Source organism: Battus philenor, unplaced genomic scaffold (genome assembly GCF_028537555.1).
Source record: "Battus philenor isolate CCGP_79_NKW_IND1 unplaced genomic scaffold, ilBatPhil1.0.hap1 SCAF_19, whole genome shotgun sequence".
NCBI classification, from domain to species: domain Eukaryota; kingdom Metazoa; phylum Arthropoda; class Insecta; order Lepidoptera; family Papilionidae; genus Battus; species Battus philenor.
This window is the reverse complement of record NW_027181681.1, coordinates 6,267,697-6,293,543: the sequence shown is the minus strand read 5'-3', so window position 1 is coordinate 6,293,543 and position 25,847 is coordinate 6,267,697. Positions and strand designations below refer to the sequence as shown.

Genomic DNA, 25,847 nt, shown 5'->3' with positions numbered 1-25,847 from the left:
TAAAACTAAACAGATGAAGTATACATTACAAGAAAATTATTAATATAATTATATACTTAAATAAAAAATTAACAAAACAGTAATATATTTATATAAATAAGGGTTACATTTTTCCAGTAATAATTAAAAACACTACATAAAATTTATTTATTGTAACGAGCTGGTAAAATATTAATCGTATCACGATCAATTAAAACATCGGTATTTATAGTAACAACCCATACGATCACAAATCATTTATAAACGTAGAAAACGTTATCCCTATACATAAGTATATTTGTTCAATTTACAGTTCAACATAGCATAAACGTTTTTTAATTGAATACATACCTAGAGCCTATAATAATTTATACATATTTAACAAACTCTCAACAGAGTTAAATAAAAAAATGAAATAACATGGATCAGTTTTTAATGTTAAATCAAGTTATATTAATTCTAGTTTGAAAACGGGATTAAACCAAAACCTAGCTACTACAAGTCTTATTTTAAAGAGGCAACTCTTGTCCAGGAAACGTTCCAAATGCAACGTGACCTCCAGAAAGGTACTGAGATAATTTTCGTAGCAACATGGAACCGAAGTACATAACTAATTTTGAACCTCTTAAAATGATATTCTGGTTGTCTAAATTAGGATTTACTAGATTTTCGGGTATTTGATTTACTCCTTTCATTGGAGGTATATTTAATGATTGTAGGATGTTCGTATAAAGACTAGCTGGTAACACTGGATTAATTTGTAACGTCGCTGTTGTGGGAGGTTGTACCGTACTTACAGGCAGTGGTGTAGATGTATCTGTTATCTTAATATCAGGCTCACCTGATGTTGCTGAAACCGACTGCTCAGGTGGTATATCCTCGCTAGATGGTTCCTCAACTGGAATCATTATGATATTTTCTATTAAATTTGGAGATAACTTTTGTGTTTCTTGTTGCAAAGGCAGTACTGTTACAGAATCTGTCCTCATAGACAACACTTGTAAATCGTCTTTTTCCAATGGAACCTTTGATAACTCTATAATATTATTTGTGTCCCGTTTTTCAATTTTATGTTTCAATCCGAATTTTCCAAATCTTGACCACTTCTCAAAAATAAATTCCAATGATTTGAATGGTGTGGGATTTAGCTCTATTTCGAAATGTTTCTTTATGTTTATTCCCGCTACCGGATGAGTATATCCGTAATGAACGAGGAATGTTAAAATGGCAACCTAAAAATTACAAAATTAAGTTTAAGTTTAAATTGTATGACATTAATTTAACTAACATTAAATACAAAATCTATGAAAACCTTTGCTATATAATTCATTTTAAACTATTGATCTAAACTGAGAGAGAACCAAAATGAAAATGAAAACTGAGCAAACATTTATAACTGTTAAGTATCCTGCAATAACAATTGTACTTTGGTAACCTTAGAACACGCTAGGATTTTTTCATGCTCACCAACTGGGTTAAGGTTATATGAATTAGATCATCATGTATCTTTAATGAACTATGTTAGGACAAAAAAAAATTACCATAAAATACTTGACACTGAAAACGTAAATTAAAATGCACAAAAAAATTACCTCATAATTTACTCTAGTAAGATTCATATTTAATGTGAGTATTTTTATCTTTACTTCTTTTTTGGTATTTCTTATTAAGTCTGATTAGTCTCAGACATTTAAGTTACATAAGGCTAAAATTATATTTTTATTCATAGTTAACGCAAAGAGATTGCGTTTTAATTACTCTCTAATAAGAATTATAATTATGTTAGCCCAGAGGAATTGGCTCAGTTTTCTACCGTCGGGCTATTTTCGTTAGAATCATAGGTCGCGGGTTCGAATCCTGGGATACAATTTTATATAAATCACATTATCTGCCACTGCTCACAAAACAAGTTTCCATAGGGTGTGCAGCATCCTCTGCGTACCATAATATTTTACTGCGACCGCCGACCTGCCTGAGACGCATGGCGAATATGGAAAATTCCTCCCAATAGGAATATTTGGGAGGGGCCTATGCCATGCAATAGGCGGCTATGGGCTGAAACGATGGCGACAAATAATTTTAATAAGATTTCTAGCATAGCTTAACCAGCATAACCGCATTATACATAGCTGTTATTTATGGTAAATAACGTTTAAAAAGGTATACCCAAAAAGGAAAGCGATTACTGTCCACATCCTAATCGAATAAATTTTGAAACATTTAAAAGTGGAAAAAACATTAAATGCCGTTAAAATTGGACTTTCGAAATTGGGATATCTAAAGATATTAAAAACCGAAATGTATATAGATTGTTTATATTATATTTTAAAGAAGAAAGCTGTAAAACAATTTAGTAAGCCGGCTGCGACGTAAAACGTAATTGCTTCCCGCATACTGAATGCGAAAGAACAATGTGAGACATTCGAAAGTTAAATAACCGATTGCGGAGTCACATTCAGAATATCAATAATTTAACCAACAAAGATATCGGCAAAGATGATAATTAGGACGGAAAAACTAAAAACAAATCCTCTACGTTATTCGAGAAACGCTAATTCAGCAAATCGTACTATGGATTACAAAGAAATTAATCTAATTGCTATTTTATTACGGGTTCTAATTATTACGGAAAAATCATCTATATTTTAAAGTAAGATCAAGAAGCTTATATTTTTATTAAATAATATTTCCAGTATAATCATATAACCTCCTTTTTTCAATAACACCTAAAAGTTTATTTTCTTGCAAGCTGCTGACCTCAATTCTTCACGTTTTTTATCAATAATAAAACAATATCAATCGAATATTTATAATAAGAAATATAAATACGCTATTAAATTGTCTTTTTATTATAATAACTCTACAATTAATTACTGTCTTATAATAAACTAGTAATTATTGTCTTACCAAGCTAAATACTTAAAACTGAAAAGTACTTTTATATTTTATATTTATATAGCATTTATTTCTTGCAAATTGTAAATAATAAATCCTTACGTGGAAATTATATAAAATATTTTATTTTAATCTGTACCACTGCACATTAATCTACATACATATTTGAGATTTCCACCTACGTACTCATCATGATATCTCTGGAATAACAAAGTTTAGAGACTTTTACTTTGGTAAGACTATTACTTTTGCCGGGTAGAAGACAGCTAAGAACGAAACTACGAAATTTCATCCACAAGAGGGTTTATGGGAATATTCATTTATAAAATGTATGTTTTTAGCCTAGGTCTTATAGATATGAAACTTGCCTATAATATTTTTGGGATATTCGGATTTCTTTCAATTTTACCCCAGAAGGACAGTATTAGAGGTATATAATTATAATAAAAAGTAATAAAAAATTACCTTTCTACTTTTGCATGTTACGCTGTAATTGCAATGTGTTTTATTTGATACAACTATGTAGCTGACGTTGAAAAATAACAAGGCGTGTGTAATTACATATTTCGTAACCATTTCTCCTCGCCGCTTTGAAGAGGTGGAAAGTTACCATTTCTTGGTCACAGGCCTGATGTCGTGCGACAGTACGCAAAGGACACAGCATAAGGTTGAGTGGTGTGCATGCCAATGTCATGACTTACTAATGATAAAATAATGGATTTCGACTATGCTCTGTGAAATAATGAAAGTGAACGTAAAGCATCTGTTTTAATTCCGATACATATCAGTGTTAAGCAGTATATTTCTAAACATACAATGTATTGGTAAGAAATATATTTACATTATTTCTTAATAGTCAAAAATAAGGAAATGTGTTTTAATTAGATCATCTCGAAACGCATCATATTTACTTACAACACAAATAATAAAACTTTTGCTAAATCAATTTTGTTGCTTTTATTTCGTTATAATTTTATTTGCAATTAATTCATAAACAATACTTATTTAAACATGTCCAAATGGACTATTATAAACTATATCGTTTTAATAAAAGGTTATTAGAATAAATCTACGATTGAATTTTAAGTAAAAATCTTCTGAATTTTTTTTATTATTAGACAGTTCAAAAATGTAGACGTATGTGTATACATATGTATATACGTATGTATAATGTAGACGTGTGAAAAAAAATAAACTTTGTTAGTATTAACACAGTTTATTTTTTATTTTAAGTACATACACAACAGAGAAATATAACATACATTTATGTAACATTATACATATTTAAATGTATGTTCAACAATCGTACTAAATCGTCAAAGGAGTTCACACATTTATATTTTCGATTAGCCGTCATACACCTATTTTATCGTTACAGACAAATATATGTTTTTTTAGTTTTAAAGAATATTTTCAAATTCTACTTGTACATTCATTAATATTTACAGGTTAAATCCTTGCAATTGTCTATAATGCATAAAATTACAAACATCTGAATAAATATTTCCATAGTACTTTTTCGAAGAAGTGAAAAGAGTTATGTCACACAACGAATGTAAATAATTTCACTATCGGATTCTGCGACCGGTTTTCAACAAGATTATCAATTCTTCATCACATTATACCTCTTAAAATAAGTAATAAAAGTATGCAGGTGTGAAAAACCTAATTTTTAAGCTTAATATTGTTATTTAATAATATCCCAAAATAATCTTTGTCTATAACTCCGGGTCAAAAACAAATAATGTTAATGCGCTATTATTAAATCAACTATTTTAATATTACAGAACATTTTCATTATTAATACAATCATTGAATTCGTTACGTGATAGGTATTCGTACTCGGCAGTTATTAATTTGTTGCTGTAGAGAGTAATTAATATACTCTGATTTTTAGGAGATGGACGCCTTTCTCGATACATTTGTCCTATAAACCTTTTTTGAAAATATATTTCATAACAGTAATTACTATCTAGCTTATATTCAGCTTTAGGTTTATACATGATCACAGTTTTACACGAAATCATAGCTTATACAAGATCACGAAGTCAGCACAAACGTCACAGATTACATAGTGAACCATGACACGGGGTAATTTTTTATATTGATAGTTTTAATCGATATTTATATTTTATTTCAAACCAGCATTTATTATCATAAAATGTTTTAAAAAACGTAGAGGATTAAAAAAGGATTTTCACATTAATCTTTAATCCAAGCACAAACTATTCCAAGAATATATTTACATTTAACTCTTTTATTTGCTTTATCACTATTAGGCGCGAAACAATGAAAGCGAGGTAACAATGCATATCAAATTGGTGGAATCAGAATTTTAAATAGCATATTTACTGCTACCGTGTTACATTAAAATCGACATGAGCTTCTCTCTAACTAAATATAAATTTATCACCACAATAGTTTAAGAGCGCAAAAATAATTATCGAAAACTATTTTATGAATAATGAATTCTTACATTACTAAAACTTCAGGTTACAAACGTTTCGTCTTCGACCACTAGTAATATAAAACCTTCGACTCTAGCACAATTTTTCTCTTGCAAATTACAATTTTTTCTCTACAGGCGCTCGCAATCTAGTAATCCGTATTCATGTTAAGTTCTAGCTAAATATTGGATTCTTACAGAGAATCGCATTTTTTATCATTTATCAATCATTATAGAAGAATTCAATATAAAGAATAGGTAAAATGTTTCATAGATGATACAAAGGAAACCACCCGGGTTTAACATTAAAGAAAAAAATTAAAAATAAAATGATTTAAAATAGAAGTAAACCATGTCTTAGAGTAAAGAAGTATAAATCTCTGTTTGAAGTGATACTAGGGGCATGAGTATGTGCATTTAAGTTTTTCCATAGATAATATTTAAGCAGGTTACTTTAGAAGTAGACGTGCGTGAGATGCGTGTTGTGAAAATTCCCTTTAAATATATAAAAAATAATTTAACATATGGACGCCATTGTGTTTATTTTTATGATTTTTTTCAATATAAAAATATTAACAATACATATGTTTTTCCTTCGTTTATATATTATTACATTTACATATATTTTCTCATTATTGTACAAGGTATGCTTAATTTTAAAGCTTCTTATATAACATTTATTTGCAATGCAATTATAATAACATTCATTTGGTTTGTTTTCAGAACTATGGACGGCCAAAGAATACTTGTAACTGTCGTATTATTAACTGTATGTGTAGGTACATGTTTTTGTAAAAAAAAATGGCCAGAAGGATTCTACAACGAGCAGAGGAGTATGTCAGATGCAATCATTGACTTTTTAGATTATGTCTTTCCAAAGGACGACTCCGAAACCTCAATAATGAAAGAAATATTCACAATGTTTGCTGACGACGGACCACCAGGATTACATAGCGGACTATCTGCGTTGGAATACTTAACTGAACGTTAAAAAATTACAAATGTACTATAAAAATAGCTATGACTTTTTAATGGATAACTTTCTTTCTGGTAGTTAGCTGTTGATGATTGACAGAAAAGACTATTTATGTACTTCATTTATTAACTTATATTCACTTTTAAGTAATCATGCCAAAATATTTAGCCATTATTTGCCTTAATAATCAAAATAAAATATTGAATTTCTTGTTTTTCTTTATTTAGAAATGTATGGCCTTGGTAAAATACCCACTGATGAGTCACAATCAAATGCGTCGCAATAAAAACATGAGAGTGTACAAAGCGACCAAACGGCATCAGTAGATAACACATATCTTTCAAATTTGGAAGGGCAAGCGAATGCTGGTATAACCATAATGTTTTTCAGGGCTTTTATTCCGTGGGGATTCTACTATCGCTACTTTATAGTAGAAAGCGTATAGTAACAAAACATTACTAGGCTTCGACTGCTAGTACTAACTATCTTCAATTACTTAACTTTTACATTAAATAGTCGATAGAGGAAGTGGGAAATATGATAGTCAGACTTTTGTAGAAGTTAACCAATGTTTTAAAAGCCTTGGGGTAAAAATTGTCAAAATAAAATGTGTTCTTAGTTACTACAAATAAAAATTAGTTGCAGAGAGTAACTTGAATTTTACGTTTGGCTGCTTGTTATTGTATTATTTCTCAGATCTACTGACCACTCCTTATATTGACATGAAATATTTGCGTATAAACGCATTGAATTATACGCAATAAAAGATAAATACGCAATACAAAATAAATCTGTGATATAATAGTTCATTTGTTTACATTTAAATATCAGAAGGTGCGTCCGCGCCTTTATTAAAATTCGAAATATTTCTCCAACAAACTTTGCAATTTTTAGAATCAATTCTGAAATTACTTTTCAATCATTACAATTTCATTCGTTGAATTGCTTAATTGTGACGACAAACAATTCGCTCCCGTATCTCCAAACATCTCGTGGTACCGAAATACAAATTTTCCGGTGTAACTTGCTTCAGTGGTATTTTACTTTTACCATCCTCTATAACTTCACTGCCATCATTGATTGTTGTTTTTGGAATAACCTCATTGTAGATTGAATTGTTATCCATAGCGGGCGGTCTGCGAGGATTTGTGAAAGGTCCTTTTACATATCCACATTCGACTCTTCCGCCACGTATGCGACAACCATTTTCTAATTCCTTGAATTCATTATCGTTTATATAGCCACCTATGTTTCTGTTGTAACCGCAAAGCAATCTATCGCCTACAATTTTGCATAGAGTACGGTCAAAATCGTATGGACAACATCGGGACCTAGGTTTAGGTTTGTCGGTAACCACTTTATTCAGGAGCTCTTTGTCATTTAACCTCTTTTTTTCCGTTGTTACACACCCAATTGAAATCGCTTGATTCGGTATTATAATTAAAACCTGCAATACAAATATTATTAAAACAATATTAATAGTTACCTACGAGTAAAAGGAAAAATAACACACAGTGTTAACTTACTAAAATAAACTTAACGTAGCTTATAGACATCGCTATTATCACGAATGACTTAATATGCTTTCTTTTATTATAGGTACGGTTACAAAAACAAATTTATGTGATGTAGTATTAATGATTCTGAAGTGTTGACCACGGACTGGCAAGCGCTGTATAGTATGTTCGCCTACATGGTGGACAGTCGACCTTGCTAGCTATGGTGATATTTTGCTTATCTAATAACATTCATTACATAATTAAAGCTATTAATTTATAAGGAACTATGTGTAGTATAGTATTTTCCGCTTTTATTTTGAGTGTAAAAGTAAAATATGGCACAGTATATTATTACGCCTAGCTTGGCTAAGTTAAAATAAATTTAAATATGTCCAAATATTTCGATACGCTAAGCGATTATAAAACAAAGTGAATAAAAAGTAAACAAAATCTGTTGTCTGTACAAAGTAATAAAAACATTCATGCATGATAACTAAATTTCATTTTAATGACTCGTGCAATCAATATCTTTTCTTAGAATATTGAATCAGCAATGTCATGTTGGTTATGGGTAAGTTTTTAAATGCAATTTACTTTGTATATCTTATTAAGAAGATACTTTACTATAATATTATTACAATCTCCAGAATTTTTTTATCAAATGTCTTTGTAAACCTTTATATTTAAATTTTCACTTTGTTCATAATAATGTGAGCTATATGTAATAAGGCCCCTTAAACAAATGAAATAATGTATGTCGCTAAATTACAAAATCCCTAAACAAATTTCGTTCGTTCTCTTAATAATTCAATTACTAAAACGCAGTAATCAACAACATTTTTATAAATATATTAAATTTTATAATATTTCATATTAACTAGTTTATTATATTATAATAAGATGAGATTAGCAACGAAAATCAAATCTAATAGTTATTTATTTAAATTTTCTGATATTACCTATTTTCATGTTCCTTAATGTTTCAGCTATTCGTTGTAGTAATTAAACACACATCTGTAAAAGGGGCTCCGAAACTCGGTAACATATTGTTTGACCCATTAGCTTTTGAAGCAAATCTTTCAAAAACAGATACTCTACCATTTAAAACAATTAAAATCCGCGAATATCTGCGTTCAAACTATAAAGGAACAACAGAAACCAACGCAATGAGAAAAACCACATCAAGGGGTTATGATTATGATGGAACTATATGTAAACAGAAGAGGAATAGAATCCTCTGTGGCTATAATAAGAATATAGTTAATGTTGGGAGTATGTCGACAGAAGAATTAGGAAATGACTGTCGAATACGAGGTGATAGATTAGAATGCGGATATATGGTTGGACCTTTTACTAATTCAAGACGCCCTCCATTACACGAGGAAGTAACTAAACAGTTAAAATTCGTACAAGCTACAATCCTTTCGTCTATATATAAAAAAAATACTTTTCAAACATCTTCATCGAGTACTCCAATTATCTCCAAAAAACATTCGGGTACAGAACAATTTAATTCTACATCTAAATCTAAACTACAAGCCGAACAAGATACCTATCAATCTACAACTTCCTCCGCGACTGTTCCTGAGCAACACACAACTCTAACAACAAATAATATAACCAAAAAAGTTAATAATAGTACGATTGCTGAATCCAGAAAGTGCGTTGAAGTAAACGACCATATCTTTTGTATTCCTTGAAAATTCTGATCGTGATCGCTACTTATACAAGGTAATTTGGTCGTAAGTGTAAAAGCTTTGAAAGTGTGTATGTACAGTTTATCTATTGGCAAAAAGCTTTACACCTATTTTCAATCAACCTTTATAAAGTGATAACTGTGAAATATATTTTTTATATTAGAATACTGTAGGCCAGTAACTTCTGAAAGTATAAATTCTGCAGGAGCAGATAATAAAGAATAATTAATAAATAAATCGGAATTTTGAAAACAGTATTCCCTACAATATTATCTTTAATATTTAATGGAATCAGGCGTTACCTCGCGGAAGTCCATCCTAAGTAAGAAAAGGACCAATATTTAGCCACTTCCGCACATGCAGTGGTAGTCGTGCAATGAAATGCACCGCCCGCCAGCCCGCTGATAAATGCATATGCGGCAAACAATGCAAATCACACAACCGCCACCACCAAATTACTCAACACGTGTTTCACCCCTCCACGGGGCATCTTCAGGAGTTATGTTACACCGATTAGTGCCAAACACAGAGTGAGGCTCACTCATTGTTTGCCGCATACGCATTTATCAGCGGGCTGGCGGGCGGTGCATTTCATTGCACGACTACCACTGCATGTGCGAAAGTGGCTAAATATTGGTCCTTTTCTTACTTACAATATTATCAATACGTTATTTATTATTTTTCAAACCATTGATTAATTGGTAGAAGATAAACTATGCATTAACCCCTGTAAAGCTTTTACATCTATAACCAATAACCCTATTATAAGACGAAATACTTTTTGACGACTTTGTAATTTTGCAATGCAAAGAAAGTGAAGAGTAAAATAATAAGTAAATTATCAAAATACTACTTAGACGTTACGTTTGTTTTGATTTTCTTTTCACCTATAACTTTAATATCATGAATATATCATTGTGTTAAAAATATTTTTATGATAAAGAGTAAATTATGAAATTATTGTTTACTTACTTGAATAGTTTGTAAATTGGCGCATTATCTTATTTAATTATTATTATAATATACCAAATACAATACATATTAAAATAATTAAGCAAAAATTTTAGGTAATTCTTTGTAAATTTCGAACAACTGATAAAACTATTGTACGTCCATATGAATGATGGGTTTACGCCCATACATAGACACATCGATATATCTTAATGTAAACAATTTGTCTAGGCATATATAATACTATGAATAAAACCCGCAGTCAATGTCATATATAATCATTTAATTATTTATTTTCCTAACAAGGAACCGTTTCACTATTTACATGCCATCAATTATTTTTAATCAAAAAACTTTAGTTTTAATGATATATTTTATTGATAAACAATAAAATTAAAAACGGACGTGATTTTGAATGCTAACACAATAACAGATTTACGAAACGGAAAAATATAAATAACAATAATTATATTTACATATTTCATTGTACAAATAAATATTTTGTACCATAAACCTTTAGTTACAACACCCTTAAATTTTTATCACTATTTCTTAAATGAATAATTTATATATAGGTATAAAAATTCAAGAAATGGTTCATAGTTCAAAAAAACCTTTTCAAGTTTATCGCAAATGCAATTTTAACAACGTAACGTAACATTGCTACGGCATTTAAGTAACTCATAGGTTTAAAGAAACATAACTATTTAACTTAAATTTTAATTTTACTCTTGTAACAGAAATTCTATTATATGAACACCGACTTCAAATACGAAGTCTTAATTAAATTTTAGAAAACTGAAATTAAAATAATTTTAAAACGTTATTTATGATCATTATATCTACCACTGTTGTGACAAAATATTTACCTACATATCTAGTACAATAGACATCTTGAACAGTTATACAATTAAGCACACTTATATTAGTACGAAAAGATACAATACGGGTCATTTTCCTATATCATAGTCAGAAGGAGAAGAGCTCATCTCAAAACAGTATATATAGGTCTCCAGCAACGAACTGCACAAACATTGTTAAAGAAAACTTGTCAACATGAAGACTGTAAGTCACCATATTAACATTATTAAGGTCTCAATTTTATGAGAATCGTTATTATATTTATTTATTTATTGTTACACTAATCGTTAAAGAAAATCTAGTTTAAAATTTATTTATTTATTTTTTTATTCTAGAGTTGTCATTATAATAAATAAAATTTTGAACAATTGGTAAAAAAAAGTTTGGAGTATGTACTATAATAAATTTAAAGTTTATACTATAATTTTATTAATATGACAAAATATGATGCAATAACTTCACAGCACATTTAATAGCAAAATATATATTTTGTAGATCCTGTACATTGCCGTGATGATGTGCCTGTATTTATCCTACGCCTGGGCCCTCCCACACCCCGACGGTCCAGTACAACAGGAAGGATTACAAGCGGACGAGTCGAGATGGGGAGGATGGGGCGGACGCGGTTGGGGACATGGTGGCGGCTGGGGACGTGGAGGCGGTTGGGGACGCGGTGGTGGTTTTGGATACGGAGGTGGTTGGGGATACGGAGGTGGTTGGGGACATGGCGGACACTACGGCGGTTGGGGCCGCTAGAATTGAATCAATCAACTTTTACTTCTAAAAACGGTTCAAATGATTATGTTAAAAATTAACGTGAGATTATTACATCACCTGTGATTACATTTTAATACAAATACTAATAAAATAGAAATAGTGTTATCAAATGTTTTTCATTATTTATATTATATATATACATATTATATATATTATCATATCAAACTTTACTTTTTGTCTAATAACATAAGAGTTATTAAATATAAACGTTTATATCTTAAACATCTGCGTCCACCATACATACGATGACTGTATCAATTGTCACATGTCATCACAGTTGTGTAAACGATTGTAGAACTATGATGTATAAGAAATATTTGTTAACGTTAATATAATTAATTAAATATTCCAAACTGCTTACTACTCTTCCCATATCAAAAAAACTTTCTCTATGTTAAGTAACAATATTTATCCTATATGAATGTATTTACCTAGAGCTTCACTGTATCACAGTCCGATATTAATAATCAAATTAGTCTTTATCATTCCTTCTATCAGAAGACGCACATTTACTCCTGGACATAGGAATGAGATTTTCAATAGGACCTGTTAGAAAAGACTAATCATAACAAACCTTTTCTTCTTAATTAAAATTTCAATTTCTAGAAAGATCTTTATAGTCAAAGACTTAAAAGTATTTTTCAAAACGTCGTACAGAAAAATTTATCGACTTTGAATTCCAATATAATATTAAATTAGCTAATCACGTTTACGTCAATTGTATTAGAATTAAAAATACTTATTAAGATATAATAAAAATATGAAAAACCTTTTATACGGAAAATTTTATAAAAACTAAAAACAAAAATACGTAATATTAATAAATCGTATCAAAATTAAACAAATGGTAGCTTAAATCAAGCTGTTTTATAAACAATTTTATCAATATCGGTTAGTGATACTGTTATAGTATGTTTAAAATCCTTGTTCACGTATCAGGAAATGCCATCAGTGTACAATGAAATGTTTATGTGCTTTTAAAACACAATACAACTAGTGGATTAATATGCCAGAGTACACAGATCCCTTTTTACTTCTATATTAAAATAATTTTTTTTTACTACCTTATATTATCTTGAGATAAAATTGTATATTTTTAACTGTTTTTATTGTTTTCTACTATAAATTACGCTAATAACACAATTCCCTATTGGTTTTGTTTGAAAATAAAAGAATTACCGCAAAGGGAAACAAATTAAAAATCACGTGATATTGCTAAATATGTTTATATCGGAATCACTAGCAATACATTTATTATGATCATACATATATTGAATCTGTCTTGCATACAGATTGATTGGTTTTATGTGTAAAAGCTCTTAAAGAGTGAACTCATACGTCAGCTTTAAAGCTTTTTATTTAATTATACAATGATTTCTCTGAAATATTTATTTCTTCCTATTGTAATACGACTGGCCTGTTTACTATCTGTCTGCTGAGACAGATAGTAAAGAATACTTCATTTTAATACATAGTAATAAGAATTTCGACAATGTTTCTTCTTACCAAAATCCCGTAAATTTAAATCTAAAAGTAAGTTATAAGATAATTCTCATCACAGTATTCAAGAGTTTTTAGTTAATCAAAAACTAATTTATTTTTTTGGCTCATTTACATGGTTGATTCTACTATGTTGATTTTACAATATAATGCATCAAACATTTATATTTTCATTTAAAAAGAACAACTGTTTGTCCTGGCCGGCACTTCGCAGCAGATTAGGTTTCCAAGCCGGCGCTTAATACTTATAATGTTAAAATAATTGCGAATTCAAAAGCGCTAGTAAATACCTACTTGATTAAAGATATTTTGAATTGTAATTTGAATCTAATTCTTTATATTAATTTTACTATATCTGAAACCACGGACAATGTGTACTATACGTTAATTGACAGAAAAACTATGTATTCACTTTCTTAAAGCCTTTTTTTACACCTATAAAAATCACCATGTAAAATGTAATCATGTAAAAAAAATGCAATCACGAAGCGATTAAAAGTTCACGTGGTACCAGAACTTCTGAATTCAAAATCCCTTTGCCATCAGTTCTTGTTGTAATGTTGTTGCAGTAATTTTACCAACATACACAATTTTACTTTGTTACTTAGTCTACTTGTGACCAAACATTCTTTATTATCTTTTACTTTTACTATATAGTTTAGTTTCTTAATGCACAGGATTGCGTAAAACAGAATGATGCATGATACGTTTGTAAATGTTATGTATTTTACATTGAAGATATAACAAGAACGACTCTAATATTCCAAAACATACGCAATTATGAGGAAAAATTAGTATTATTTTATTTAAAATAAGAACTAATTGGTCGTTATTTAAAATCGCGAAACGCGGCTTGTCCTTGTACAATGTTACAAAAATATCACTTGCTTTTTTTGTTAAGATTATTGAGAATACGATTCGGATCAGTCGGACCAAAAAACACGTTTTTAAAAACCGCAAAGTTCGTCAGATTAAAGTAAATATGAAAAAGAAAGCAATTTAATTAAATTTAAAAATAAATTGCTTTAATCAGTGAATTCTTAAGCCTGAAAGAGGATAAATATGTACAAGCTCTAAAGGGATGAATGTATAGCTCATTTGTCAGCAAAAAGCTTTTACACCTATTTCCAATCACTCTGTATAAAGTGATAATTCTAAACTGTTTTCTTCTGTATAAAGTGATAACTCTAAAATGTTTTATCTAAATTTATTTTTTCTATTCAAATGCGATACGCCTATCTCGCAATACAAAGTCTGCACAGTTTGCAGGTCTGCAGTCTTTAACTATGTAGTTATTAGAATTTGGATTGTTTTTTAGTTGTGATTACGTTATTTTTTATTTATGACAACTTTGATTTTTGATAGGGTTTATCATATGTTATATAGACGTCAAATAAGCTGTAAATTCAAACCTTTAAAACGTACACCTACAACGAATCACCCTGTAGATTTTTACCTTTACCGTGAATTTTGTTCCTTCAACTTATTTTCAACTATATTTTTTGTGATAACAAAATAAATATCTAACTTAATTAAACCTTTATTTATTAAACATCAAATACTTGATAACAACAACCGCACCTACTTCAAACGATGAGGCGTTAAATTAATAATTACGGGATTGAGTTCAAGTAAAACATGTATGATTTATGACAAGTGATTATATTTTGTTGCCAGGAATTGTTGGTTTATTAATAAATATTAAATTAAATATTTTTAATTTACGTACCTAATTGAAATGTCCTTTTAGTTGTTTTTTACTTAAAATTTTAATTAAAACCAACAAAGCAAAGCAAATTGGCAACTTGAAGTGGCAGTGAGCAGACACCATCGCGCAGAATATATGGCCGCTGGAGCCTTAAGGTTCTGGACACCAGACCACCGACCATGCCGATGTGTGCACAGCATAAGTCCACTCCCCACAGCGTAGTACGTCGGAAGACGCTGGATACAGACCGCTTCCTGTCAATCTTGGTCGAAATCTATGAGACATCCGATATCTAAAATATTGGTGATGATTAATTAAAAACTATTAATGATTGATTAAAAGTAATGATTGTTGCTATCATGTTTAAACTATTGTTCATTTTACATAAAAACTTCAGACATGTTCTTTAAAGCAAAAGTGCCAAAATATTCCTTATTTAAATACAGTTAATAATATCTCAATGCAGTCCATTTTCAAAAAAAATAAAATTAGCATCAAAAAGTGGTATCAATACGTAAATAAATAATAATTAAATAATAGAATACGGAAAATGTAACGTATATTAAAAATTGTATATCAAATCCGATGCTTGTATATTCATGTCAAAGAGGTTTATGTTAGTCATGGTTTTGATGTACGATATAATTATGAACATTAATTTTTTTACCGGACTAGCAAAACGAGATTTCGGCGTCTTTAAAAGGACTTTAAAAAAAGAACATCAACCATTGCTCGATGAACACCGCCAAAATGAAGACTGTAAGTAAAGGTTAAAATATTTTGTAAAATATGTTATTAACGCAAAATAATTAATAAGAAAATTTTAAAATTAATTGCTACATAACTCAATTTTCTACGGATTTTACTTATTAATTACATAAGAATAATACTAACAGATATGTTATGAATTAGTAATCAATTTATATATGTATTATATATTAAAATTATCATATTTTGTTTTAGATAATTTTTTGGACACTGTGTGTATATTTTACCTTCGGATGGGCTATGCCAGCAGCGATTACTGTGGACAAGATTAATAAACCAGCCGTCGACAACGTAGAAGCTCTACAACCAGAAGAAACAAGATGGCATTATCATCGCGGAAGGGGATGGAATAAAAATAGTTATGGTGGGCAAGGTTGGGGACTAGGAGGCGGATACGGTGGGGGTTACGGCGGTGGACACGGTGGAGGATATGGCGGTGGATATGGCGGTGGATATGGCAGTGGATATGGCAGTGGATACGGCAGTGGATACGGCAGTGGATACGGAAGTGGATACGGCAGTGGATACGGCAGTGGATACGGCAGTGGATACGGCAATGGTTATGGAGGTGGTTACGGGGGCGGATACGGCGGGGGAAATGGCGGTGGATACGGTTTTGGGGGAGGTTTCGGTTACGGAGGAGGATGGGGTGGATAAATATATTGGAGTGGATAAGTATTATTAGCGACTTGAATACATACGAACGTTTGTGTATTGTATTCAACATTACCAAGCAATGTCTACATGGTAATATTGAATACTAGAGACGCATCTAAACTGATATTTCTTAAGCTTTGAAAAAAGAAAAAAACAAATGATTGTTTCGACAATCTACGACATAAACTCGAGGCTAACCAGTATCTATTTTTTCAAGAGACACTTTTTCACATCACAATTTCGTTTCCGAAAATAGGAGACTTGGAAGAAGGACCTAACTCAGATATAGTTTAATAAAAACCTGAAATTATTTAGTTTTATCGCAAACTCTTGTTAATCTTTAATACTGAAATAAATAAAGATGTACACACCGAAAGTTCGGATTTCATTCAGTTTTTAAAACAGAGAGTAATTAAGTAATAATTTGTCAAGTCATAAGCTCTGGGAATTAATTCAATTGCACTTTGATTATTGTAAAAAACATTACTATTTTTTATTAAAATTGTTAATTGGTTGGAGAATGCCAAAAAGGTATTAAAGTCCGCCATTAAACAATGAGTAATAATAGTGAAAAAATACAATATAAATATCTCGCTTTGTTTTAAGCACGTTTTGTATATAATGTCGACCGCAGCGCGTACAAAATTACAGTGATTCTTAACACTGATAAAATGATTCAAATGCGGTGTTTATGACCTTTACAAGACCAGCGCTATTAAATCTCGTGTAGACGATTTCAAAGAACTCAAACACGTTTTAATATTTTCTGCGATTGATATTTATGAACTGCCACAACGTTGATATGAACTATAACACACAACAACTAGTTCTTACATTATCTCTGAACTATATACAAGACTCCTGAACAAGGCAAAAATAATAAATAGTTAAAGCCGTGGTGAATATTTTGGATACAGGTGTTCGTTTCACTGTTAAGGGCATACTCGGGGCTCGCTAAATGATAATAAAATAAGACACGAACAGTATATTGTATCTTAAATTGATAATAGCCTCGATTTATGTAATTAGTTTCCATATTATAGGAAAAACAAATGTTTAAGCATTTTATACCTATATTCTGAAAGTGTGAGAAACATGACTTTTTATACCGACGTAACCACTTCACACTTTTTAAATTTAAAAAGACTTTAACATGAGTTAGCTTAAATTATTTTGCAAAATTATTATCCTCGTCTATTTTATAGGATAAAATACATACTTGGATCACACAGAACAGAAAATTAATTTTACATAAAATTAACATCAGATAAAAACTAACAAAAGAAATCCTTGAAATTAATACTTAATCACGAAACTGTAATATTCTTGACGCAAAATTATACGACTGTATATATTCATCTATGTCAGATTTTATTTGTTTACTATTTCTCTAAAATTTCTGTGTTGGTTACAAAGGGTGATTGGCTCTATTGATATAGCATGTAAATAACATACAACGTAATAATAACATAGTAAGAATTAGTGTATTTAAAATTCGCAATACTACGTATTAAAATTAATTATTATTTGATATATGTCTCACTAAATGTTTTACTAACAGAATATATTGGCTTGTCGCATTCCGAAAGAAAAACATAATTATTGTAACAAGTTTCATCGAAAAAACTTTATACGCTGTGACTGAATATGGGTGTTAAAGCTTTAAAACTTAATACTGACAAATGTGCTAAACGGTGAATGTTTTCTTTTCAAAGGGTTTATACCTATACAAAGATTTATCCAAATCCAAACATTTAAATCCGCTTAATAACAAATCATAAGGTTGATATTTGTGCAGCTAGCCTTCGGGTTCTTACAGCAGAGTTATGGCAGCCCAGCGGAAGAGGACTGTAACTTGCGATCGTTGGCCGCGGGTTCGATTCCCGCGATACAATATTACATAGCTCACACTTTGTGCAATATTTGTAAAGGATTGGCAGTGCTCACAAAATAAATCTAGAGACTGGGCAGCAGCATAATCTATGTACTATAATAGAACATTGCGTTTGCCAACCCGCTTGCCAAGCGTGGCAATTAGAGTATATTACCCCATAGATATGTTTGGGGGAGGCCTATGCCTTGCAGTGGGCGTCTATGGGCTGATACGACGAACGACGAGAACACAGAGCTCGCTGATGTAGGATCCACTAGTTATTTATGTACCAAAAGTGAAAGCAGCAACCTTCCTGAAAAACTGAATGCACTAATGTCATTATATAAAAGCCCCAAAAGTAACGTGTAAGGTCTTAAAAAGACGTGTAAGTCCAAGTGTTAATTTTTGAGCACGTGTTTATTTTTCGAGTACTAAGGTTGTACTTGTTGTAAAAACCTATTGTCACAACTTTGGATATAGCTGGGTATGACAGAAATAAAAATTTAATTTTCTTATATTAAGCTAAACTTAATGGTAATAAACTATTTCGAAAAATAGCCTAAACATTTTACCACCTACATCCCCTGCACGCTTAAATATTGCAAATCTATTTCATTAACATTTGACAACGCAAATAGTTACGGAAATAGTACTGCAGGACGGTCGCTGTAGGAAGAAACCTATTACTAGAAAAATAAATGTAATGGTATCATTCAAAATGACGGACTCACGGTGCTGGGCAGTATTTCGTACTTAAAAATTGCTAAGCTGGTAACAAATATGAAACCGGCGTAAGAAATCAACAAAATACATAAATTTATATAATATACTTTAGCCGTATAAATCAGAATGAATAAATTCAACGAAAACAAAAAATAAGAGTACGTTTCATAACATCCATTAAGAGATAAACTATCCGAGCTGCGTAGACAAAACCAGTTTCACATTACTGTTGTTATTCCCCGATTCACGGATGACTGCTGGAAATCGGACGGTTTATTCACCTATCTGTATCTGCCGCTTTATAAATTATTTATGATACACGGCATAATCAAATCAATATCATTTATAATACGGCAGATATATACGTCACAACTATCATTACAAACACGAGTAATGACCATATTCTTCATTCGACAGTGACATTTCCAACCAACTTTAACTTTTTAAACATTAAAAAAAACAAAAACAGCCTACTAATACAATCATCATATCTATCACCATTTTTATTACGCAGTACTAATTCTAATCTTTTAAAGTTAATAATTGCGTCCTTCTTTTATCTCACGTTACATACTGTACGAACATTCCTTTCGCGAATATATTACTCAACATTTATATTTATTCTAGGAAGTTTGTTGCCTGGTCGTAATCCTTGAGGCGTAAATGAGAAATTTGTTTAAGTATACATTTAAAACATTCCATTGTGATTGTTCATTCTGCACATTCTCTCTAGAGCAACTAGCAAGAGTACATGTTATATCGAAAAAAATACTTGTTGCAAACAATAAACAAAAATAGGAATTTTTTTATTAAACACAACATACTTATACTTTGCGATTTTGGAATTTTAGTTCATTAAAGTAGCACAAGATCATGATTGAAGACATCGTCATCAACCGTTTTTAATTTCACCAAGAAATTATTAAAGAAGTATACTGATTTGTCAACTAGTAACTAAATTTACTAAGTAAGTAAGTACTCCAAAGTACTACCAAAGAAACACGATTTTATTGTACAATACAAAGTAGTTTTGTCTTTGTCATGCACATTATATTACAAGCCACAATGTCAAAATTACTGGAAATAAAACTTATTGTGTATTATTAAATTATGCATCTAAAAGTCCACATCTAGACATATAAGTATTCTTGGCAGACATCTAATTGTTATGACAGTATCGATCATAGTTAAAATTGTGAACGTATTTTCTTTCCGGTTACTAATATACTAATTCTCTATTATATTAAAATAATAGTAATATAATGATTCATATCGTTATTAAATATAGCAGTATTCTATCTGATTTTTTTTCGGCCATTCCACAGAATATTTTTAAATTGATATATTATTACGTTTAAAATGTCGTTGTGCAATAATAGACTGATAATTAATATATCTTAATTAGAAATTGAAACCAAAAATTGGGCTTTTCCTAAACCCTGTACCTTACCAAAATGACGCGGTGGAACAGAAGCGATAATTAGTCTAATAACATTTCCAATTATTAGCACATATCGTGTTCTGTATAAATAGCAGAGCTGCTACAATATTATCTTCAATAATTTACAATTGAATACACTAAAATGAAGTCTGTAAGTAAAACTCTGTTTAATATTAAATTTAAATGAAATTAAAGTTACCCAGAAACATTGTAATATTTATAACTAGCCTTTATCTTTCTAAATAATATTTATTAACACATCGACTATTTTTTTTAAAATACTTTACTTTAACTTTTCTTAGTTTTTACAAACATATCATCTAAAATAAAACAATGTATTATTTCTAGTGACTATATTTGTTATTTTAAAAACCAATAACAATATTCTTTAAACTTCTACAGGTACTTTGTGCTGTGTTGGTAGCGATGTGTTTTCTGGTACTATCCATGGCAATGCCAGCTGTAAATATGGCAATAAAACCAGCATCAGTCGATATATTAGAACCACAAGAATCAAGGTGGGGTTGGGGCGGCAACGATTGGGGTGGAAACGGTGGACGTGGTTGGGGAGGCCGTGGCTTTGGTGATCGCGGCTGGGGCGGTCGCGATCACGGTGGATGGGGAGGTTACGGAGGACCTGGAGGTTGGGGCCGCGGCAACGGCTGGGGACACGGAGGAAGATGGTGACGATAAAAATAATAAAAATATATCTTCGTCATAGGTGTCTTCTATGATATCTAGATAAAAATGTTAAATATTGTTTAAATTTACTTTCCTTTAAAATCGTTTTTTGTTAAGTCTAATTAACATTTTTGTGTAAATAAACTTTTATATCTATACTACAAATAATAAAATTTTATAAAAAAATATTTTTATTAGTTTTCATAATACCATTCTCTAAAATCATCTACTATTACTAAAAATATGAATGGAGAATTAACGTGAATGCTGAAAAGAGCCAGGCGATTTTAATCTTTTCCCCGTACACACAAACACAAGCATCGCACCGACCGTGACAGCTTGTCTCTCTTTAACGGTTCTATCCCTTGGAAGACCTCGGACAAGTTCGGGGGCGGGAGACCCTCCCAAATGGTGTACACGATCCAAGATGTAATCCGTATCATTCCTTTAGAATGCCAAGTTGTCCACGCTGCCATCACATGCCACACACATGTTACACAATACACCTAAACGTGTAGAGCTCCTGCTTTCGTCCAAATGTCATTATAAATAAAGTAATAGCTCTCCAGGTAAACAGTGATAACATCTTCAGAAACTAAGAAATATGATACAATTATCTATTAATTCGTTTTTTATTAAGAAATCCATGTACAAAAATCTAATTGCTTTCGAATAATGTACATAACCTAAAATTCCTAGATATCATATTGTGGGAAGCCTAATTTTGATCAATATAATAACAGACAGAGTAAGTTACCCTTTTATACATTTTTTTTGTGTTGAATAAATTATTACAGATACCATGAATCAAGTACATCCGCGCCAAAATGAAGATCAAAACTAGGCTTACCATAATATGCTACCAATGAACCTTAGGTTATTTTTGCTACATCATCTGAAGATAGCAAGTAACTGCGACAAACTAATAATTATATAAAAAGTAAATTATATTTTTATTATATTATATAAAAAGTTAATTATATAAAAGTAAAAAGTCTATAACGAGATTTACTCTAAGGAAAGCTGATGGCAGGAATGCATAGAAACTGTTCATAATAACGTAACGTTGAAGTGAGAAATAACACTTTTAAGGCATACCATCAGCAAAGCTCAAATTGCGTAATATAGTACGCGACAGACTTTACAAAAAAAGTTACGATCCTCAGTAGCGAGGAATACGACGCATGGAAGAGTAGTTAAATAAATAGTGAAATGTTTTTTGTTCAAATCATAAATAATTCTATTTATAAATATTTTCTCACTTTCATAAAGTTTTGTGTTTGAACTAAAAAAGTGAATAATCAAGTTAATATATCTTGTGTAGGACATACAACCTTTCAATGTCACCATAAAGTTAAACATTATTATAATTATCAGCTCATTCACACACACGATGGTCAGCAAAGTTTCTAAAATATGTTTCTAACATCTTCTCTAACTTACATTTACATGTGTCAGATCGAGGATTTCGTACATTAAAGTGGAAAAATAAATAAAAGTAAATGTAATTTTTATTAAAATTATATTTAAGATCTTATTATAGATAAGTTTAAACTTACAGTAACCCTATTAGAATAATATATCACTTGTGAAATTTTTGAAACCATTTATAAATACTTCTTGCTTGTAGTGGCTAAATTACATCACAGAATAACAAATTTATAAAACAATTTGTTGGTTTAGCCAGCCCATCCACCTCCAAAGCCGTAACCGCCAATGAAACCAATTCCACCTCCCCAGCCTCGGCCCCATCCGTAGCTTGGACGACCCCAACCTGGATATCCCCATCCGTATCTAGGGCGTCCCCATCCATAACCACCCCCTCGACCACCCCAGCCGTAGCCTCCCCATCCCCACCTTGATTCTTGTGGTTCTAGTAAATCATCAGCAGCCAATGTCTTACTCTCTTCTATTGTTTGCGGCTGCGTCTCTTCATTTTCAGGAGTAGGCAACGCATTACTGATCACCAGACAACACACCAACAAACCAATATACACGACCTGGATAAAAAGAGTTGGAAAAGCGTTAAAATCATTCGGTAACCAAGTTTTACTTCATGCATCAAATGTACAAAAACTTCTAATGATTTTTTACTGTAGGATAAAGTTGAGAAACCATTTATTTGAAAATTTAAAATTTCATTAAATTCAACTTACAGTCTTCATTTTGCTAAATCCTAGCAAGTAATGATGTCGTTGTACGATGGCGTCCGCCTATTTATGCAGATGTGGAATCACGAAAAATAAAACGTAATTTTACTCATTATTGACATAAAACGTACGTCGTCTGCGGTATGAGTGCTAAAAACAATACCAAATAAGTTATTGTAAAATATTATACACACATAAGACAATTTTAAAAAGGCAAATACAGAATGGCACATAACATATTTTCAGATAAGCGGGTGAAAGAAATGCCGTGATCTGTTTCTTCTTTTTTAAATCTATTCATAGATATTATGTACGATGGTATATACTTTATGTTAGAAAAAATATTTAGGAAAAGTCATTAATGATTATCGGTTATATTATCATTATTATAAATATTTCAGCACTCCATGGATTTCGAATAAGTTTGATTGGCAGCACCCAGTTCAGCATTTTCGAACGACCTTAACAAGTTCGTCTTGTAAGACGTCTTACGCTGTGCTTTCCAGTTCTTGGTTTTCTCTTCATAACCTTAATGCCCAAGTGGCATTCTATAGTTGAATGCTACGTGGCTTGTCCACTGCCGCTTGAACTTGTCAATCGGCTGCGCTATATCAACTACTTTCATTGGTCTACGGATCTGCTCATTCCTTATTTGATAATTGTAGGGAAATGCCGATCATAGCCATCGTGACTCCTATAATTATTCACATGTAATAAAAAATAATCATGACTTTAATTGTTATAATTAATGCATAAACTTCCCAAGTAGTCTATGCATCATTTAATAGTTCAAACATATTCATACATTAATAAAAATCAAATTCACAACAGAACATTAGCCAGTTTTAGAAACATTATACAGTTTTCTTTAAAACTTTTAACATTCCAAGCAGTACATTGTTAGGTATTCAAAAATATCATATTACTTTAAAGTCAATGAAAATTATTTACGAAACCGTAAATATATTAATGTCATTCGTGTCTAAGTCTTATATGGCCACCGGTGTTATCACAGCACGCCAGTTTTGAAGCAAAAAGTACTTCGTCTTAATTTTAAGTATAAAGTGTATTTGTATAGGCAATAGTCTTTTTAATACATACCTTTTTATAACTTACTTAAATATATAGGATCCTTGCGGAAATATAAAATGTTTCTACATTTAACGCATGGAGTGAAGATGATGTATTTGATGATTAAAATTAATTCTACATTTATCTACAAACACAAATTAATAAAAGTCATGGTTTCATCTTGTGGAAAAACCGTCTTAAACGAACTGGTCAGTCAATAAATATTTGCATAGTATTGCTTGTTTTGCACTTACTGGTAGACGAACACGATCGTTAATCATCAACAAATAGTTTCAGATGGTGGAGAAGAATGAATCAATAACAAAGCTTTCATTTATTGTCCTTTAGAGAAATTACCTATTAGTTTTTCAAATTACCTAAGTCATTTACGCACCTGACCCGGCGAACTTTTTTCCACCTAAGAGTTAATGAATGAGCGAATCAAGGATTTATAAGTACAACATTTTTAAGTTCAATTTTTTATTATGATACTAAATATAATTATTAAAAACATCATTTCAGCCGAAGACGCCCACTGCAAAGCTTCTCTCAAAGATTTCCACGCAGACTAGTGTTACTCGGCCCGCATCCTGGACTATGTCGTTGATCCACCTAGTAGGGGGCATATACCAGCACGTGGTAAGCAGGCCAGAACCTTTCGGTTCCAACTGCCGTCAGTTGCACAAGCGATGTACCCCGCCCACACCACTTCAGTGGGCAATTCTTCGATGATTGAACTTGAGCCTTTTTATCAGAGCCATAACGGCTAGGTCTCCGAGCAATAAGTCACGGCGTCTATACCTAACGTGGATCTATAGTGCGAAATATGAATTCCATCTTACTGCAATCCGTTTGAAGCGCGGTAGCTAGAGAAATCACTCTGAATCCATCTTGTCGCAAATTGCATTGGATCACCACTTGTTAGCAGTAGATTTTGACATATCCAAATCGACATGTACCAAGCATACATTTATGGTAAACAAAAAGTAAACAATGGGTAATTCGTTTTCCTATCTACTATTAAAATTGAAACTTTTTTATGAATGTTAATGAATGTGAAAAACTACGTAATAATTAATTGCTATACTTTACTAATAAAGCATGTTCATGTGCAACAAATTTGTAACACATTCACACAAACATTTGAAAACGTTTGCGGAAAACCCCACATATATGGAAAGTCCCACAATGTTA

General features: G+C 31.0%; 4 protein-coding genes across 4 annotated transcripts; 3 read left to right on the top strand and 1 right to left on the bottom strand.

Annotated features, from left to right (window-relative positions):
- The first annotated feature begins 11,425 nt into the window (after positions 1-11,425).
- On the top strand, positions 11,426-12,739 carry LOC137921597 (neuropeptide-like protein 32). Its single transcript, XM_068764398.1, has 2 exons — positions 11,426-11,508; positions 11,800-12,739. The coding sequence occupies exons 1-2, from the start codon at positions 11,500-11,502 to the stop codon at positions 12,058-12,060; spliced, it is 270 nt and encodes an 89-aa protein (XP_068620499.1). The 5' UTR covers positions 11,426-11,499; the 3' UTR covers positions 12,061-12,739.
- Positions 12,740-15,984: 3,245 nt separating this feature from the next.
- On the top strand, positions 15,985-17,161 carry LOC137921628 (keratin-associated protein 21-1-like). Its single transcript, XM_068764427.1, has 2 exons — positions 15,985-16,048; positions 16,253-17,161. The coding sequence occupies exons 1-2, from the start codon at positions 16,025-16,027 to the stop codon at positions 16,712-16,714; spliced, it is 486 nt and encodes a 161-aa protein (XP_068620528.1). The 5' UTR covers positions 15,985-16,024; the 3' UTR covers positions 16,715-17,161.
- Positions 17,162-20,872: 3,711 nt separating this feature from the next.
- Positions 20,873-21,599, top strand: LOC137921707 (neuropeptide-like protein 31). Its single transcript, XM_068764520.1, has 2 exons — positions 20,873-20,902; positions 21,154-21,599. Exons 1-2 carry the CDS (start codon positions 20,894-20,896, stop codon positions 21,436-21,438), a joined length of 294 nt encoding a protein of 97 aa, XP_068620621.1. The 5' UTR covers positions 20,873-20,893; the 3' UTR covers positions 21,439-21,599.
- A 1,341-nt stretch (positions 21,600-22,940) lies between these two features.
- LOC137921746 (keratin-associated protein 19-1-like) lies at positions 22,941-23,671 on the bottom strand. Its single transcript, XM_068764565.1, has 2 exons — positions 23,589-23,671; positions 22,941-23,432 (listed from the first exon to the last, which is right to left on the bottom strand). The coding sequence occupies exons 1-2, from the start codon at positions 23,595-23,597 to the stop codon at positions 23,112-23,114; spliced, it is 330 nt and encodes a 109-aa protein (XP_068620666.1). The 5' UTR covers positions 23,598-23,671; the 3' UTR covers positions 22,941-23,111.
- Positions 23,672-25,847: the final 2,176 nt, after the last annotated feature.

What these genes read in the sequence shown, in the direction of transcription:
- LOC137921628 (XM_068764427.1), top strand. Translation starts at nt 16,025, where the DNA reads ATGAACACCGCCAAAATGAAGACT. An exon ending in ACACCGCCAAAATGAAGACT is followed by an intron (nt 16,049 to 16,252) that starts GTAAGTAAAGGT and finishes ATTTTGTTTTAG; the next exon opens with ATAATTTTTTGGACACTGTG.